We start from the raw sequence: 18664 nt of genomic DNA on the forward strand, positions 1-18664 counted from the left end.
AAGTACACAAAGGGTTAATGTACATACACTACACCTAGCTAGACACGAGAGGGAACACCAGAGACATGACACACAGACAGTCAACCAATAGGTCAGTAAGATAGGACACGACCAATGGGCAGTCACGATACACACACAGGTGACACTACCACAGGAGGGCATTACACCAACCCATATAAAAGGACACATCACACATGCTCAGTCTCTTTCCAGTGGAGACACTCGGTGAGTATTGGCACAGGGTTGATTGAACATCACACCCACCACGTGGATTGTAGCAGACTGGTTCGTCAGTCTGAGTAGCTATAGCAGGATTAACAGTAGAGTCGAATCCAAGTAGGAGAATTGTTAACAGTAATAAACGTGTTAAAGCTATTTCCAAGTCTGAACCTTCCTTTGTCAGAGAACACATCAAGGAAGCAGCTTATGATACATCAAGAGCATAACAAAACAGAGTGGGCCACTCGGCCCCTCAAACCTACTCCATCATGCAATAAAATCATGGCTGATCAGACTGTAACCTCGTCTCCACATTTCCGACTAACCCTTGACCCTTGATTGTCAGGAATCTATCATTGCCTTAAAAATATTCAAAGATGCAGTTCGCAATGCTGCCTCACGGCGTTGAGGACCCGGGTTCAATCACGGCCCCGGGTTACTGTCCGTGGGGAGTTTGCACATTCTTCCAGTGTCTGCGTTGGTCTCACCCCCACAACCCAAAGATGTGCAAGGTAGGTGGATTGGCCACGCTAAATTGCCCCTTAATTGGCCTTTTTTAAATTCAAAGATTCTACTTCCACTGCCTTTTGAGACCCTCAACCCTCTGAGACAAAGTATTTCTCCAGTGATAACAACCCCCCCCCCCCCCCCCCCCCCCCACCCCCCCACACTAGTTCCAGAATTTCCTACAAAAGGAAACATCCTCTCCATATCCACCCTGTCATCCCCTCAGGATCGTATTTGTTTTCATCAAGTGGCCTTTTATTCTTCTAAACTCCAGCAGATACAAATCGAGCCTGTCCAACCTTTCCTCGTTACACAACTTGCACACTCCAGGTTTTAGTCTAGTTAACCTCAGAACTGCACCCAAATACATTTACATCCTTCTTTAAATAAGGGTTATAGAAGACAAACAGGAACGCGGCGTTAAGGCCACTTTCAGATCAGTGATAATCTTATCGAATGGCGGAGTGGGCTCGATGGGCCGAATAGCCTACACCTGCTCTTATGAGCGAAGCCTAATACGGGCGGCAGAGTGGTTAGCACTCACAACGCCAGGGACCAGGATTCAATTCTGATCTTGGGGGATTGTCTGTGTGGAATTTGAAAATTCCCCGTGTGTCTGCGTGGGTTTCCTGCGGGTGCTCCAGTTTCCTCCCACAGTCCAAAGATAGAATCATAGGATCCCTACAGTGCAGAAGTGGGCAGGTTCGGTGGATTGGCCATGATCAATGTGCAGGGTTGTGGGGACTGGGCCTAGCTAGGGTGCTCTATCAGAGAGTTGGTGCAAACTCAATGGGCCGAATGGCCTCCACTGTAGGGATTCTATGGAAACAAATGAATTTGCCTCTTGCTCTGTATTCAAGTTACCAAAATTGAATGCCGTTCAGCCCAGAGGTTGAACCATCAAACCTTTAAGCAGTACCTCTCATTTGAATGTATAGTTTCTGCTTGTGCTTTCCAGTTGTCTGGGAGGTCCTTGTAATTCCTGTACACGGTCAGCTGGAGTTGAGTTCCCATTGGAATTTCACCCACCAGGTGGCGCAGTTCCCGCAGATTGTGGCCCAGGACATTTTTGGTGCCAATTTTAACCAGGATGTCTCCTGTATGTAAAAACAAACACATCAAGAAAACGGAAGAGACAATTAGGCAGACTGACAGGAATTAATGCACTATGGACTGCTGTACCAAATATAGCAATATCAGGTCTGTGTAAGAGGTATTTAAATGGGATTTGTGCCATTCTTGTTCTGATTAATGTTGCATAGAATCAGGGCGGCATGGTGGTGCAGTGGTTAGCACTGCTGCCTATGGTGCTGAGGATCCGGGTTCAATCCTGGCCGCGGGTCACTGTCCGTGTGGAGTTTGCACATTCTCCCCGTGTCTGCGTGGGTTTCACCCCCACAACCCAAAGATGTGCAGGTTAGGTGGATTGGTCACACTAAATTGCCCCTTAATTGGAGAAAAATAATTGGATACTCTAAATTTATTTTTTTAAATGTTGCAGGGGTGAGTGTGGGTGTCACTGGCAAGGCAACAATTAATGCCCATCCCCCTAACTACCGTTGAGAAAATGGTGGTGAGCCACCTTGAACTGCTGCAGTCTGTGGGGTGTAGGTACACCCACAGTGCTGTTAGGAGAGAGTTCCAGGATTTTGGACCAGTGACAGTGAAGGAATGGCGATATAGTTCCAAGTCGGGATGGTGAGTGACTTGGAGGTGATGGGACTCCTGTGCATCTGCTGCCCGGAGCTTCTAGGTAGTAGGGTGGTGTTTTTGGGAGATGCTTATGTTTGGTGCAATGAAACTTAGCAGAAAGAAACACAGGCAAACCGATCACAAGAGTAGGCAACAAGTGAACATATGAATTAGGAGGGGTAGACCATTCGGCCCCTCAAACCTGCTCCACCATGCAATAAAATGATGGTTGATCGGACTGTAACCTCATCTCCACATTCCCGACTACCCCCAACCCTTGCTTATTATCCATATTTACATGAAAAATATTCAAAGACTCTCGAAGAGTGTTCCAAAGACTCGAGACCCTCTGAGAGAAAATATTTCTCCAGTGATCTCCCCTAGTTCAAGATTCTCCCACAAGTGGAAACATCCTCTCCACATCCACCCTGTCAAGACCCCTCAGGGTCTTATATGTTTTAATCAAGTGGCCTCTTACTCTTGTAAACTCCAGCGGATATAAGCCGAGCCTGTCCAACCTTTCCTCATAAAACAGTCCGCACACTCCGGGTGTTAGTCTAGTAAACCTTCTCTGAATTGCATCCAAATACATTTAGTTCCTTCCTTAAATAAGGAGACCAATACTATACACAGTACTGCAGATGTGGTCTTACCGATACCCTGTATAACTGATGCATAATCTTCCTACTCTTGTATTCAAAGAACAAAGATCAAAGAAAAGTACAGCACAGTAACAGGCCCTTCGGCCCTCCAAGCCTGTGCCGACCATGCTGCCTGTCTAAACTAAAATCTTCTGCACTTCCGGGGTCCATATCCCTCTATTCCCATCCTATTCGTGTATTTGTCAAGATGTCCCTTAAATGTCACTACCATCCCTGCTTCCACCACCTCCTCCAGCAGCGAGTTCCAGGCACCCACTACCCTCTGTGGAAAAAAACTTGCCTCGTACATCTCCTGAAAACCTTACCCCTCGCACCTTAAACCTATGCCCCCTAGTAATTGACCCCTCTACCCTGGGAAAAAGCCTCTGACTATCCACTCTGTCTATGCCCTCATAATTTTGTAGACCTCTATCAGGTCGCCCCTCAACCTCTGTCGTTCCAGTGAGAACAAACGGAGTTTATTCAACCGCTCCTCATAGCTAATGCCCTCCATACCAGGCAACATTCTGGTAAATCTCTTCTGCATCCTGCTGTATCCTCTGACAGTCCTCATCGCTATCCGCAATTCCACCAACTTTTGTGTCGTCTGCAAACTTACTAATCAGACCAGTTACATTTTCCTCCAAATCATTTATATATACTACGAACAGCAAAGGTCCCAGCACTGATCCCTGCGGAACACCACTAGTCACAGCCCTCCAATCAGAAAAGCACCCTTCCATTGCTGCTCTTTGCCTTCTATGACCTAGCCAGTTCTGTATCCATCTTGCCAGCTCACCCCTGATCCCGTGTGACTTCACCTTCTGTACCAGTCTGCCATGAGGGACCTTGTCAAAGGCCTTACTGAAGTCCATATAGACAACATCCACTGCCCTACCTACATCAATCATCTTCGTGACCTCCTCAAAAAACTATCAAGTTAGTGAGACACGACCTCTCCTTCACAAAACCGTGCTGCCCCTCACTAATACGTCCATTTGCTTCCACATGGGAGTAGATCCTGTCTCGAAGAATTCTCTCCAGTAATTTCCCTACCACTGACGTAAGGCTCACCGGCCTGTAGTTCCCTGGATGATCCTTGCTACCCTTTTTTAAAAAAATTCTACATTTTCACATTTTCCTTCAAGAATTTACACCCCACCCACAAACAGTAAATGGTAACAAATACAAAATCAATCCACTTAACAATACCAATGATCCCATCCTCCCACCACACCAAACAACGGCCCACCTGTCAATATATGCATCCAATAAAACAAACCCTCCCACGGTGGAAACAAAAAACAAAAGAGAAAAAGAAAAAGGAATCCGGGACCGCCCATGGTCACCATTGAGTCCACTCCCCCTCCCCCCCCTACACTCAACGCCATCCAGCCCCTGAAAGAGTACCGTACATAATACCCAAGAGTTGTACACCCCCCCCCCCCACCCCCCAAAGTCTCCAGCTCCTCCCATCCACTGCCTCTTGTAAAACTCCTCCTCCCAACCTCGGTTCCTTCCCCCCAACTTTCCACCCCGGCTAGACCACTCGGACCCTGTTCTGCCAGGCTCCGATGGCCGCAGCCCCTCCCCCCACCTCACTCCCGTTCACTGGCCGGCTTAAACCGGCCAGCGTGGAGGCCCCCGCCCGGTCCCTTTCCTCCTTGCTCGGCCCTCCGAAAGCCCAGAGATCCCCTTTTAGCACACAAACCCCGCATATCCACCTACACCCCAAAGAGCCCTCATTTAGAGTGAAAGTCCCATCACTTCCCTTGTCCAAATATATACAACATTGGCTCCTTTAGTCTCTACACCCGCACGCAGTGATACAAAAAATAAGAAAATACAGTCATGAAGTTACATCGGCACATGGCCATTTCTCAATTTGTCAGTTCTGCCACAGTCCTTCTGCTTTCGCAAACTCCTCCGCTGCTTCCGCCGTTCCAAAATAAAAGTCCCTGAGCTTATAAGTCACCCTCAGCTTCGCTGGATATACAATGCCGCACTGCACCTTGTTAATGTACAGTGCCCTCTTCACCCGGTTGAAGGCAGCCCTCCTCCTTGCCAGCTCCACCGTAAAGTCCTGGTATACACGTATAGCAGCTCCAGCCCACTGCACCACCCGCTTCTGCTTGGCCCAGCTCAGGACCTTCTCCTTCACACTGTACCTATGGAAGCACAGAGTCACTGCCCTTGGCGGCTCACTCGCCTTTGGTACAGGCCTCCACGACCGATGAGCCCGATCCAGTTCATATCGGGAGGGATCCTCCCCCTCCTCCAATAGCTTTGCCAGCATTGCGGCAAAATATTCAGTCGGCTTCGGTCCTTCAACTCCTTCGGGCAGCCCCACAATCCTCAAATTCTGTCGCCTGGATCTGTTTTCCAGGTCTTCCATTTTTCCTCACAGATCCTTGTTAATGTCCATCACCTTCCGCATCTCTTTCCCCATCGAGGCAAGTTGATCACCGTGCTGCAATAACATTTCCTCCACTTCCTTCAGCGCCCCTTGCTCTCGCACCTCCGCCACTGCGCTCGCCACCTCCGTCCTCACCGGGGAAACCGCCTCCTCCACCAGCACACTCAAAACCTCCCTCATCTCCTTCCTCACAGTCTCCATGCATTTCGCAATCTGCGCCAACTGCTTTTCAAATTCCGCAGCCATCACCTTAGTTATTTCTTCAGCCGTAAGCAGTGCGGCCTTCCCTGGTGCTCCAGCCTCCATTTTCTTTACTGACCCCGCGGTGACCATTCCACTCCCCAATGGACTTTCAGCCGCTTTTTTCACGGCCGCTTATTTGCTGGTCTTCGACATTCTTCTCCTCTGTGCTGTCTCCCGAGTTTTACTGCCTTCGCTGGCCCTAGGACCGGGCGTTAACCCCCGACAATGCCGTTCCCGAACGGGAGCCCTCCAGCCCGCCGTCACCGGAAGTCCCCCTTGCTACCTTTCTGAAACAAAGGAACAACATTGGCTATTCTCCAGTCCTCCGGGATATCACCTGAAGACAGTGAGGATCCAAAGATTTCTGTCAAGGCCTCAGCAATTTCCTCTCTAGCCTCCTTCAGTATTCTGGAGTAGATCCCATCAGGCCATGGGGACTTACCGACCTTAATATTTTTCAAGATGCCCAACACCTCGTCTTTATGGATTCAATTCCCCTCACAATAAACAATAGCGTTCTCTTAGTTTTCCTAATTACCTGCTCTACCTAAATACTTTTGTGATTCATGTACTAGGACACCCAGATCCCTCAGAATCTTGGAGCTCTGCAATCTCTCACCACTTAGATAAAAGGTTTCTTTTTTATTCTTCCTGTCAAAATGGACAATTTTATATTGTCCCACATTATAGTCCATTTTTTCAGATCGTTGCCACTCAACTTATCTATATCCATTTGTAGCCTCCTTATGTCTCCGTGGGATTGTCCTAAAGGGCTGCAACTGGATGGACAGTAGGATCTGAATGGGGAGCAGCATCTGGGGAGAATGGGGTGGGTCTGGATGGAGTTCAGGGTCAGGATGAAAAGCAGTGTCTGTGAGAAAGTAGGGTGGGTCTGGATAAATTCCAGGGACTGGATGGACACCAGGGTCTGAATGGACATCGGGGTCTGAATGGAGAGCAGCGTCTGTGGGACAGTGGGGCAGGTCAGGATGGAGAGCAGGAGTTGGATCTCGTGAATTTCACTGTGCAAGTCAACATTCTCGGCAATTACTCTGATGGAATCCAAGTTTGCTTTGCAATTGCTGGACAAAAGATTAAATGCTGTATGCTGAGGTATTTGGTGTCCTATTAATACATGCTGGAATTCCAAACTTTGGTGAAAAAGAAAGTCTGCAAAGTTACAAATTGAGTGGTGGCAAGTATTTGTTAAGTAGGTGGTTACATGTTAAGCATGTTTACTGCAATTATTTGTGAGATGTTTTTGACTAGAATTAGTTATGTCGTCATTGTGGTGATATGCATCACTGTAAATACACAAGGGGTTAATGCCGATACACTAGAACTAAATAAACACTAGAGGGAGCACCAGAGACATCATGACACACAGACATTCAACCAATAGATCAGTAAGATAGGACACGACCAATGGGCAGTCAAGGCACCCAGAGGTGACACTACTACAAAGAGGCAACCCAGGGCGCACATGCTCTTTCTCTTTCCACAGGTGACACCAAGAGAGAAGGACAGGGGCAGATCGGAAGCATCACACCCACCGCATGGCTTAGAGCAGACTGGTTAGTTAGACTGAGTTACTATAGTAAGATTAGCAGGAGAGTCAAACTCAAGTAGGAGAATTGTTAACTGTTCAATAAATGTGTTAAACCTATCTCCAAGTCTGAACCTTCCTTTGCCAGAGCATACATCAAGGAAGCAGCTTATGCTACATGAAGAAGCATAACACAACATGGTACCAGTAGTGCCTGTTGGATATATATAGTTCAACTCAAGATCCGTGACTACCAGCAACAGCACCCAGGCAAGATGTTCAAGATTCCAGTTCCTCAGCAGCTCAGGTACCATGGCAATCTCAGTGCCAACTGGCGTGCATTCAAACAGAGATTTGAGATCTACATGGTACCATCCGACCTAGATGGTGTGGCGGATGCAGAGAAAATAAAGCTCCTACTCACCATTGCGGGTGTAAGTGCAGCAGAAATCTTCAAGACCTTCAAGTACTCCAAAGGGCAAGACAAGAGAGACTGCCAAACAGTCCTGGACAAGTTTGAAAAATACTGTGAGAAAAACACAAAAGAGATCGGTAAAAGAGACGCCAATACTCACCACGAGGCCAAGGTAGGCTTGCAAATGCAGGAAACAGCAGTTTTGATTGGCAGCCATCTTGCGAAAGGAGCCGCACATGCGCAGTTCCCCAAAAGACGGAATTGGCAGAACGGTGTTCTGCGCATGCGCGATAAAGATATCAAGTAATGGAAAAGCGATCTGCGCATGTGCAATCCATTCCTACGCTCTACGTCACAAGCGTCATGATGTCAGAGGCCCCGGACAACGCCCACTTAAAGGGGAAATGCCCGAAAATAAAGATTTTTTTTTTTTAAGTCGTAAAACACAATTCTTTCACCTGGAACGACAGCACAATGCCTGAACTTCGACCAGTAGCTGAAAGTAACCTCCGCAGAACCCTGCAACAAGCAGTTAGCACTGCCCAAAGAAATGATTTGGTCCTTGAAGATTACGACTCAGACGTTGATTTCTTCTTTGGACATCGCGAGCGCAATGACAGCTCCAACACAAAACGTGATGATATGGTCCTTGAAGACTACGACTCAGATGATGATTTCAGCATTGGACGTGGCGACCTCAGTACCAAATCTGAACCGCAACGAGATGTGTTGTACATTGAAGAATCCGACACAGACAGGGTCGAGTTCTTCGGATTTGAGGATCCTCAGCCCAGCACAGACGACATCCTAAACCAGAAGTACAGGATTCTGCTGCAGCCTGACGCCAAGAGACAGAGAGAGGTACAAGCCCACAGAGAGCGGCCTGATGCCAAGAGACAGAGAGCGGTACAAGCCCACAGAGAGCGGCCTGACGCCAAACCAATGGCCCACGCACCACGAACAGTGCATAATGCACCACGAAGAGTCCCCGACCCCGCACAGAAAGCGATGACAGGCTCCACAGCGAGACCACTGCATGTCTCCACACAGAGAACACAGAAAGACTCCACAGCGAGATCATTGCACGACTCCGTTGAGAGCGCACAGATCGAATTCACAGCGAGACCACTGCATGGCTCCACACAGGGAACGATGCCAGACTCCACAGAGAGAGCGATACAAGCCTCCACAGCGAGCTCGATGACAGACTCCACGATGGAAGCAACGCAAGACTCCAGAGCGCAGTCCTTGCATGAATGAGACCATGAAGGTCTATCAACCTTATCTGAGCAACCAGCAGCACACAACGCAAGTCTGCCACGCTCAAGTGCATAGCAAGACGACTATGACAGTCTACCACGCTCACGTGAACAACAAAAAGACTATGACAGTCTACCCAGATTATTTGAGCCACCAGAAGAAGACTCTGACAGTCTACCCAGCTCATCTAACCGACAAGAAGACACTGAAGGTCTACCCACTGTATGTGCGACAAGTGACAAAGGCTTCACAATTCCCGTACAAGATGTGCGACATCTCAGCGAGACTGACAGATCCCAGCTAGTATGTACAGAGGCACTCGACAATCAAAGTGAGGCTACTAGTGACTCCAGTGACACCACGTTAATTCAAACCTCATCCACTCGAGCCCCTCCGCAAGAAAACGTATTTCTGAACGTTTTGACTCCGGACGGGGAGCATCAAGACATCTCAGATGATTCAAGTGAACCTGAAATGACTCCGGACGGGAAGTGTCAAGAAACCAAAGCTGATTCAGGTGAACCAGAAAGGACCCCAGACGGGGAGCATCGACAAGCCGAAGGTGATTCCCGTGAACCGGACATGACTCCAGACGGGGAGCGCCGAGGAATCCGAGACGGCGCGCTCAATGCAACAGCAGATGCCACAAAGGGCACTGACACAAGTAACTTTGTGAAGGACTCGAATTCTTCACTCGGTGTGGTCATTGAGCGCAACAACAAAACCTACAAAAACAACAACAAAGACAAGCAACACGGTTCAATTCCCGTACCAGCCTCCCCGAACAGGCGCCGGAATGTGGCGACTAGGGGCTTCTCACAGTAACTTCATTTGAAGCCTACTTGTGACAATAAGCGATTTTCATTCATTCATTTCATAACAAGAAGCGTACCAAAGGCACCAACGTCAACAAGTGCGACAAAAACAACAGCACTGGAACAACGACTGGTACGACATGGTACAACTCTACAAATGCAGGACAATGTAACGGCGCAGCTCCTAACACTGGCAAGAGTACAGCCATACCATGGCATGACAGCAAATCTCACCGATTCAAGTTTGCTCCACTACAAACAAGCAAACCAGCTTTCAAGGCAGATGACATACTGCATCAATATCGCAATCACAAGAAACAGTCCATGTCGGACAACACGGATGGCATACTGCGTCAATATCTCAATATCGCAATCACAAGAAACAGTCCATGTCGGACAACACAGATGGCATACTGCGTAGTGACCACAAGCATAGAAAAAAAGAGTCCAAATCAGACAACAAAGTGCTTTGACCATTCGAACACCTCCTGGTGACTTCTTGATTCCTTAAGCACAGGGACACTGATGGCGTTTACCAGGGAATGACAACATCAACGTCGACACTTCAATAACAATACATGAAAGCCACTCGACTGTATAAATTCATGAACTTTGGACTCATACGTATTATTTGGTATTGTGTAATCATCTCTATCATCATGATTTGTACATGTCATCACTTATCTACCTATTTGCTCAATTTTCTTTAACACTGTACAGAAAATATGTAACACGAATAAAGGGGGGATGTGGTGATATGCATCACTGTAAATACACGAGGGGTTAATGTAGATACACCAGAACTAAATAAACACTAGAGGGAGCACCAGAGACATCATGACACACAGACATTCAACCAATAGGCCAGTAAGATAGGACACGACCAATGGGCAGTCAAGACACCCAGAGGTGACACTACCACAAAGGGGCAACCCAAATAAAAGGACAGGGCACACATGCTCTTTCTCTTTCCACAGGCGACACTTAGAGAGAAGGACAGGGGCAGATTGGAAGCATCACACCCACCTCATGGCTTAGAGCAGACTGGTTAGTTAGACTGAGTTACTATGGCAAGATTAACAGGAGAGTCAAACTCAAGTAGGAGAATTGTTAACAGTTTAATAAATGTGTTAAACCTATCTCCAAGTCCGAACCTTCCTTTGTCAGAGCATACATCAAGGAAGCAGCTTATGCTACATGAAGAAGCATAACACAACAGTCATAGCAACACCTCTGGTGAGTCAATGATTTCAAATGGGGGCACTTCGATTGGTTTGTTCCATTACTGTTTCCCTCCAGTTGATGGTATCCCAAATTACTCTGTCAGTGATGGACTTATCCTAGAGGCGATACTTTAATCTTTACCTTTGGATCAAAGCTTGAATTTATTGTTCAGACACTTGCTGAAGCTATGTTTGTAATTTGTTTAATTAATCCCCTTAAGTAGTTAAAGATTGGATTGCTTCAAGTGCTGTAACATGCAGTCAGATGTGAATTATGCAGGATTGCCATTTTCTAATTTAATTTCATGTGTAAATTGAATGCATTAGCATAATTGAATCATGTTATCCCAAACAGTACATTGATTTTACCCACACTTTTAAAGATGGTACTTTGGATATTAACAAAGAGCTAAATATAGTGAGAAATAATTTTAATCAAGTATTTTCCAAGCAAAACGCTTTAATAATAATCTTTATTAGTGTCACAAGTAGGCTTACATTAACATTGCAATGACGTTACTGTGAAAATCCCCTAGTCGCCACATTCCGGCGCTTGTTCGGGTACACAGAGTGAGAATTCAGAATGTCCAATTCACCTAACAAGCTCGTCTTTCGGGACTTGTGGGAGGAAACCGGAGCACCCGGAGGAAACCCACGGAGACATGAGGAGAACGTTCAGACTCTGCACAGACAGTGACCCAAGCCGGGAATCGAACCTGGGTCCCTGGCGCTGTGAAGCAACAGTGCTAGCCATTGTGCTGCCTTGCCACCTTAAGTCCTTTACTTCATGGATAATGGGCATTTTTATTCCTAATTTTGTAAGGACCCACTCAAAGCATGGAAGCCATTCAGATTGTCCAACCTCGGCTCAGTCGCCAGCTGTCTCACATCCAAGTCAGAAGTTGTGGGTTCAAGCCCCACCCTAGAGACCTGAGCACAAATTCCAAGCTGACACTCCCTGTGCAGTACTGTTGGGAGTGCCATCTTTCAGATGAGATGTTAATACAAGATGTCGGGGCAGCAGGGTGGCACAGTGGTTAGCACTGGTGTCTCATAGCGCCGAGGTCCCAGGTTTGTTCCCAGCTCTGGGTCACACTCCACCTAGAGGTTGCACATTCTCCCAGCGTTTCGCCTCCACAAACCCAAAGATGTGCAGACTAGGTGGATTGGTCACACTAAATTGCCCTTAATTGGAAAAAAATAATTGGGTACTCTAAATTTATCCAAAAAAAAACAAGATGCTGTATGTCATTGCAAACAATGTAAAAGATCCCACCATTTCCTAAAATAAATTTAAAGTACCGTATTATTTTTTTCCAATTAAGGGGCAATTTAGCGTGGCCAATCCACCTAACCTGCTCATCTTTGGGTTGTGGGGGTAAAACCCACGCGAACACAGAGAGAATGTGCAAACTCCACACGGACAGTGGCCCGGGGCTGGGATCGAACCCGGGTCCTCAGCGGCGTATGCAGCAGTGCTAACCACTGTGCCACCATGCCGTCCAGAGATTCCACCATTTGAATGATTTTTCCCTGCTCTGCCATGCCCATAATTATTCTTCAGCTTAAAGAGACCACCCGATCACTATCCAATTGCCATTTGTGGGAGCTTGCTGTGCACAAACAAGCTGCTACATTTCACCAGTGACTACACTTTGAAAGTATTTAATTGGCTGTCAATAACTTTGGGGTGTCCTGAGATTGTGAAAATTGATATAAATGCAAGTTTTTAAAAATTGTCTAACCTAGAGACATCTTAAAATTGTCATTCTTAAGGAAGCTAGCTGAGGCTTCAATGTGTGCAGTTTCTCCAAAAGACCAACATCAGTGGAGTATTGAGGGCTGAAATGTGGTCTGTGATCCTTTTACCTTCATTTCTGAATTTAAACAAAGGCTGGGGATTAAATGACTCAGGAACAAAGCTAAAAACAAAAGTAAATTGCAGCATCTCAAAATCATTTCCCACTGGTTTATCATTAACCATTTACAACTCTGATACGCACCCACCTATTGTCTATTTATCTCATTACTCTCGTCTTTTGCCTTGCATCATCATCCCTTTAGTTATCTAATTCATGTCCCCTAACTTAACACAGTCCTTCCCTTTGATTACAAGCTGCAAAATCTCTAACTTCTTCCAGTTCTGATCCAACACTCGTTCGGTTTCTCTCTCCACAGATGCTGTCTGACCAGCTGAGGGTTCCCAGCATTTTCTTTTCAATTTAATTTGTCATAGAGACAGAATATAGAATTTTTGGTACAGAAACATGGAGCGGAATTCTCCATCGGCGGAATCTTCTTGTCCGCCGGCAGCGCACCCACGCTCGCGAGTTTCCCAATGGCGTGAGGTGGCACCATTGGCTGGCTGTGGGAACAGAGAATCCCGCTGCCGGCGGGGGAGTGCCACGCCAAAAAACACAGCTGGCAGACCGGAGAATCTTGCCCATGATATTTGACCTATCTGATCCCTGCCACAAAAGCCTCCTCTTATCTCTCTTCATTTGGGTCGGTATTGAGGCTGAGCCCCAACATCATATTCTTCTAAAATGAAAAACAGAAAATGCTGGAAGTACACAGCAGGGCTGGCGGAATCTGTGAAGAAACAGCGTCAATGACTTTGCACCAGAACTAGAAAAGGCATCTCTATTCCTTTCTCCCTCATGTCCACGATGTTTATTTAGCTTCTCCTCACATGCATCTTATCCTGCTCATCTCAGCCACTGCCTGTGATAACAAGTTCCATATTCACACCAAAGGTGTTTCCTCTGAGCTACAAAAGTGGAAAGGCAGATCTTCTTCTCATTTCCTTTAGATTCCTTCTTAGGCTGCTGGTGTCACTGGCAAGGCCAGCGTTAATTGCCCATCTCTAATTGCCTTAAAGTAGGTGATGGTGATGCAACTGAGTGGCTTACAAGGTGACTTCAGAGGGCAATTAAAAGTCAAACATACTGCTGTGCGTCTGGAGACACAGTTGGACCAGACCTGGTGACAGATTTCCTTCCCTAAAGGACATAAGAGAACCAGTTGGATTTTTATGACAATCTGGTAGGATGATGGTCGCCAAAACTGTGACTCGTAATATAGCCATTATGTTAGATTATTCTTAAATTAAATTTTTTTTTTTTTTTTAACACAATTAATTTTTTCCAATTAAGGGGCAATTATAGTGTGGCCAATCCACCTACCCTACACATCTCATTGGCCGCAGGAAATTACAAAAGGTCGTGAATGTAGCCCAATCCATCACGCAAACCAGCCTCCCATCCACTGACTCTGTCTACAATTCCCGCTGCCTCAGAAAGGCAGCCAGCATAATTAATGACCCCATGCACCCGGACATACTCTCTTCCACCTTCTTCCGTCAGGAAAAAGGTACCAAAGTTTGAGGTCACGTACCAACCGACTCAAGAACAGCTTCTTCCCCATTGCCATCAGACTTTTGAATGGACCTACCTCGTATTAAGTTGATCTTTTCTCTACACCTTGCTATAACTGTAACATTATATTCTGCAGTCTCTCCTTCCTTCCCTATGTACGGTATGCATTGTTTGTACAGCATGCAAGAAACAATACTTTTCAGTTTACTAATACATGTGACAATAATAAATCAAGTCAAATCAAATCAAATCTTTGGGTTGTGGGGGTGAAATCCACGCAAATACAGGAAGAATGTGCAAACTCCACACAGACAGTGACCCAGAGCCGGGATCGAATCTGGGACCTCGGCGCTGTGAGGCAGCAGTGCTAACCACTGCACCACCGTGCTGCCCCTTAAATTAAATTATAAACAAACAAATTATACCTGCAGCATTTGTTAATTCTGCCCCCACTGTCCCCATCACGCCCCCCCCCTCCCCCCCACCCGCAGTCGCCGTCCCCATCCCACCCTGCTCCCTTGGCTGATTATTTTTTAAAGTGTAGCCACGTTTCACCAGATGATTCATTCGCAAGGCAATACCCCTTTTTAATAAAATACCTGGCTTTAGATTAGCAGCGCTTTTGTTGTCTCCAGAACTGCCCCCAACAATACGTAGAATCTGCAGAAAGGATCCATGTTCAATCAGGACTAAACCCAGACCGTGGTCATCCTTTGTGATGAACGTTTTTAGGCTAGGCCCTAAGTTGTGCTCTGGATTTTCTTTCATATCGCTTCCCAGTTCTGCAACACACAAGAGTCTTGTTTAACTCATAGGGGTATGTCTGTTATGTATTATTTGTATTGTGTGTTGTGCACCTGAGAAATAGATACTGAAGAAAATGCAAAAATAGATTCACAAGGATAATACCAGAACTGAGAGGTTATAACTATCAGAAATGCTGCAACGGAGGATCTATTCACATAATAAAAAGAAGGCTGAGTGGTGATCTGATAGAGGTCTTTCAAAATTAGAGAGTAGACATAGAGAAAATGTTGGAAGACTAAAATTCAGGGTCATCATCATAAGAAAGTCACTAATAAATCCAATAAAGAATTCAGGAGAAATGTATTCACCTAGATAGTTGTGTGAATGTGAAACTCGCTACCACAGGAAGTGATTGAGGCGAATAGCATAGATACATACAAGGGAAAGCCAGATACACACAAGAGGGAGAAAGAAAATATGGGTATGTTGACAAGTTGCGATGAAGAAGGGTGGGAGGAGGCTTTTATGGCGCATAAACATCAGATGGGCCAAATGGCTGGTTTCTATGGTGTAGGCTCAATGTGATTCTATGTAAAACAAAAGTATTTTCAGATTATTAATATATATGTGTATATATAAATAATAGGACAGGTGACCAATCGCTTGGTCAACAAGGTAGATTTTAAAGAGCATCTTTAAATTAGGAAAGTGAGATTGAGAAGCAGAGGCATTCAGGGAGAGAATTCCCAGAGCTTGGGTGGAAGGCATGGGCCACATACAGTGGAATAAAGAAACTCGGGATGTACAAGAGGCCAGAATTAATGGAGGGTTGTGGGGTGAGGGCAAGAGGGATCGGAACAGGTTAAAATGAGCCGTTGCTGGACTGGGAGTCAATGTAGATCGGAGAGCACAGGGGTGATCGATTGGTGTACAGGTCTTGGTGCAAGTAAGTGCAGAGTTTTGGATGACCTTAGGTTTACAGAGAGAAGGAGCTGGGAGAACATCCAGGAGGGTATTGCGATAGTCAAGTCTAGAGGTAATCAAAACATTAATGAGGGTTTTAGTAGCAGATGATCTGAGGCAAGTGAGCGAGGATGGACAATCCTTGGTAAAAGCAAATTACTGCGGATGCTGGAATCTGAAACAAAAACGGAAAATACTGGCCAATCACAGTAGATCTGGCGGCATCTGTGAGAGGACTGAGCTAGCGTTTGGAATCAGACTGTCAGAAAGATGGAAGTGGGTGGCCAGAGTGATGGAGAGGATTAGAGAGATCCTCTCAGGGTCAACGGGAGTGCTAACCTACCTCTTTGACTCAGCGTTTGGCCATCTGCCCTAATATCTCCTTATGTGACTTAGTGTCAGCATTTACTTGATTCAGCTCCTGCACAGAGCCTTGTGACGTTTAAGTACGTTAAAGGCACTATGTACATGTAAGTTGTTGTTGTCCATACTGCACCGTCCATTGCACACCCTGAATGTGATGTACTACATGTTGGAAACCAATGAACAACCGCACTTAAAAATCGCCTGATCAACCTAAACACCCTCCCTCATCAAAACCACCTTTGGTGGGGCGGACGTTCCAATCTTCGGCCATCATGATCGCAGGAGACCCGGGATGAGAGGTTTTAACAACCGCAGACACATGGCGATAGTTTCATATTGAGGGCGGTGCGTCCTTCACTTGACCCCCGAGGAGCGAGAAGCGCTCTGACCATTCGAACAAAAACCCCCAGATCCCCCGTGGCAACACAGAACAACCTTTCAAATTCTGCGATTATAATCACTCTGGAATGTTGCAAATCCCATGCTTCCAGATTGGCTGGGTAAATAAGCAGAGCCAGGCAGTTACAGATCGTGTGGAGTTCGACAACTACCCGCAGTTTTTTCTTTTTACTCCATTCTTCAAATTACAAAGCCAACGCTGAGAGTGGCCGGGGCAAGCCCTTCATCCACTCCACTGCTTGCTCCCAAAGCCAATTCAAATTGAATCCAAATCATTGGGGTGAATTCTCCGGCGGGATTCTCTGTTCCGCTGGCAACAGACTCTCCACCCGGCGGATTCCCAGCGGTGTGGACTGGCTACAATGAGAAATCCCAGGCGGGATTATCTAACAATGGGGCTATGTCCCCACACTGGCATGAAACGCAGCGCCAACCACTCCGATGTCAACGGTCCCCGAAAGTGAGGAATCCTCCCCTTTCTAGGGGGCTAGGTTGGCGCCCGAGTGGTCCGCACAGCTCCAGCCGGCGCGGAAAGGCTGGCGCGAGTTGCTGCATGCACGGAATGGCCGGCGTATTTCCGCGCGTGCGTGCTACAGCCGGCGTATTTCCGCACATTCGCGGGGGTTCCCTTCTCCGCGCCTGCCCCCGGGCAATACGGTGGAGCCCTACAGAGGCCTGGCGCAAAGTAAAATAGGCCCCCACGGAACCTGCCCGTCCGCCGGTCGGTAGGCCCCGATCGCGGGCAGGACACCGTGACCCCCTCCCCCTCCCCCCCGGGGTCAGATCTCCCCGCCCCCCCTTCCCGCAGACTCACCTTTCAGGTCCTGCCGCCTGGGACCTGAGTAACCCACGCCGACGGGACGCGGCCAAACTTGTTGGTCCATTGGGGCCCAGAAAATCGCCGGGGGGGGGGCGCTGTCAACGGCCCCGGACCGGCGCGGCGGGAATCCCGCGGGCGCCCGAGAATCATCGCCAGAGAATGGGGAAGCCGGCGTCGGTGTATCCCTGGGGGCACGATTGTCGCGTCCCCCCAGGGATACACCGACCTGGCACCAGGTCGTAGAATCCCGGCCCCCATTGGAGAATCCCGCTGCCGGGACAGTGCGCCGCCGAGGAGCACGTGGCTAGGGAGGCAGAGAATTCACCCATTGCCTCCACAAGAGAGACATACAAGATCCAAGCTGACAAGAAAAGGCAATACACCTCATCATGGGCTTGATGTGACGCTTGATCTTACTTAGCCAGAAGGCTGAGACGTTACTCCAATTATTATCAATAACACCCCCACCCCACCCCACCCCACCCACCTTGACTAAACTACTTTTCCCTACTGTTTTGTTCTCACTCTTCTGGCCTATAACTTTTAATCTGCAGGGAGAGAACCAGAGAGCATCTGAGACCCTCGGAAGGTAAGTGATTTTTATTCATTTTTACTTTTATTACCTTTTCAAATTCTGTGTGTGGTGGGGGGGAAACTGAAGTGACATCACAGAAAAGCTGTGACCAGATTGGCTGTTTGAGAATCTACACTAAATGAAAAAAAAAGCATTGTTAAACTAATTAAACATAATTATTTATTACTTAATTATAATTTAGAGGGGCTCTAAGCCAGAGATCGGAGAGTACTGTATTTAGCTTTCACATTTATAGTAGAAATCTAATGCTAGGAAACATATAGTTAACAGTAACTTTTTTTTAACTTCTAAATTTAATTTACTAATTAATTGACGCAATGTCAATTAGAGGGGTGCAGTGCTCTGACTGAGATGTGGCAGGTCCGGGAGGCTTCCAGCGTCCCGGATGGCTTCATCTGCAGAAAGTGCACCCAACTGGAG

General features: G+C 47.0%; 1 protein-coding gene across 1 annotated transcript in view; it reads right to left on the reverse strand.

The window, feature by feature from the left end:
• LOC140394317 (PDZ domain-containing protein 9-like) overlaps window positions 1–16804 on the reverse strand; it is a 20049-nt gene extending 3245 nt beyond the window's left edge. The window contains exons 1-3 of the mRNA XM_072481472.1: window positions 16668–16804; window positions 14954–15136; window positions 1646–1823 (exon numbers count right to left, since the gene is read on the reverse strand). Coding sequence (XP_072337573.1) covers window positions 1646–1823; window positions 14954–15136; window positions 16668–16704 — 398 coding nt within the window. The 5' untranslated portion in view covers window positions 16705–16804. The remainder of the gene's footprint in view (window positions 1–1645; window positions 1824–14953; window positions 15137–16667) is intronic.
• Window positions 16805–18664: the final 1860 nt, after the last annotated feature.

This window comes from Scyliorhinus torazame, chromosome 17 (assembly GCF_047496885.1).
Source record: "Scyliorhinus torazame isolate Kashiwa2021f chromosome 17, sScyTor2.1, whole genome shotgun sequence".
Lineage (NCBI taxonomy): Eukaryota > Metazoa > Chordata > Chondrichthyes > Carcharhiniformes > Scyliorhinidae > Scyliorhinus > Scyliorhinus torazame.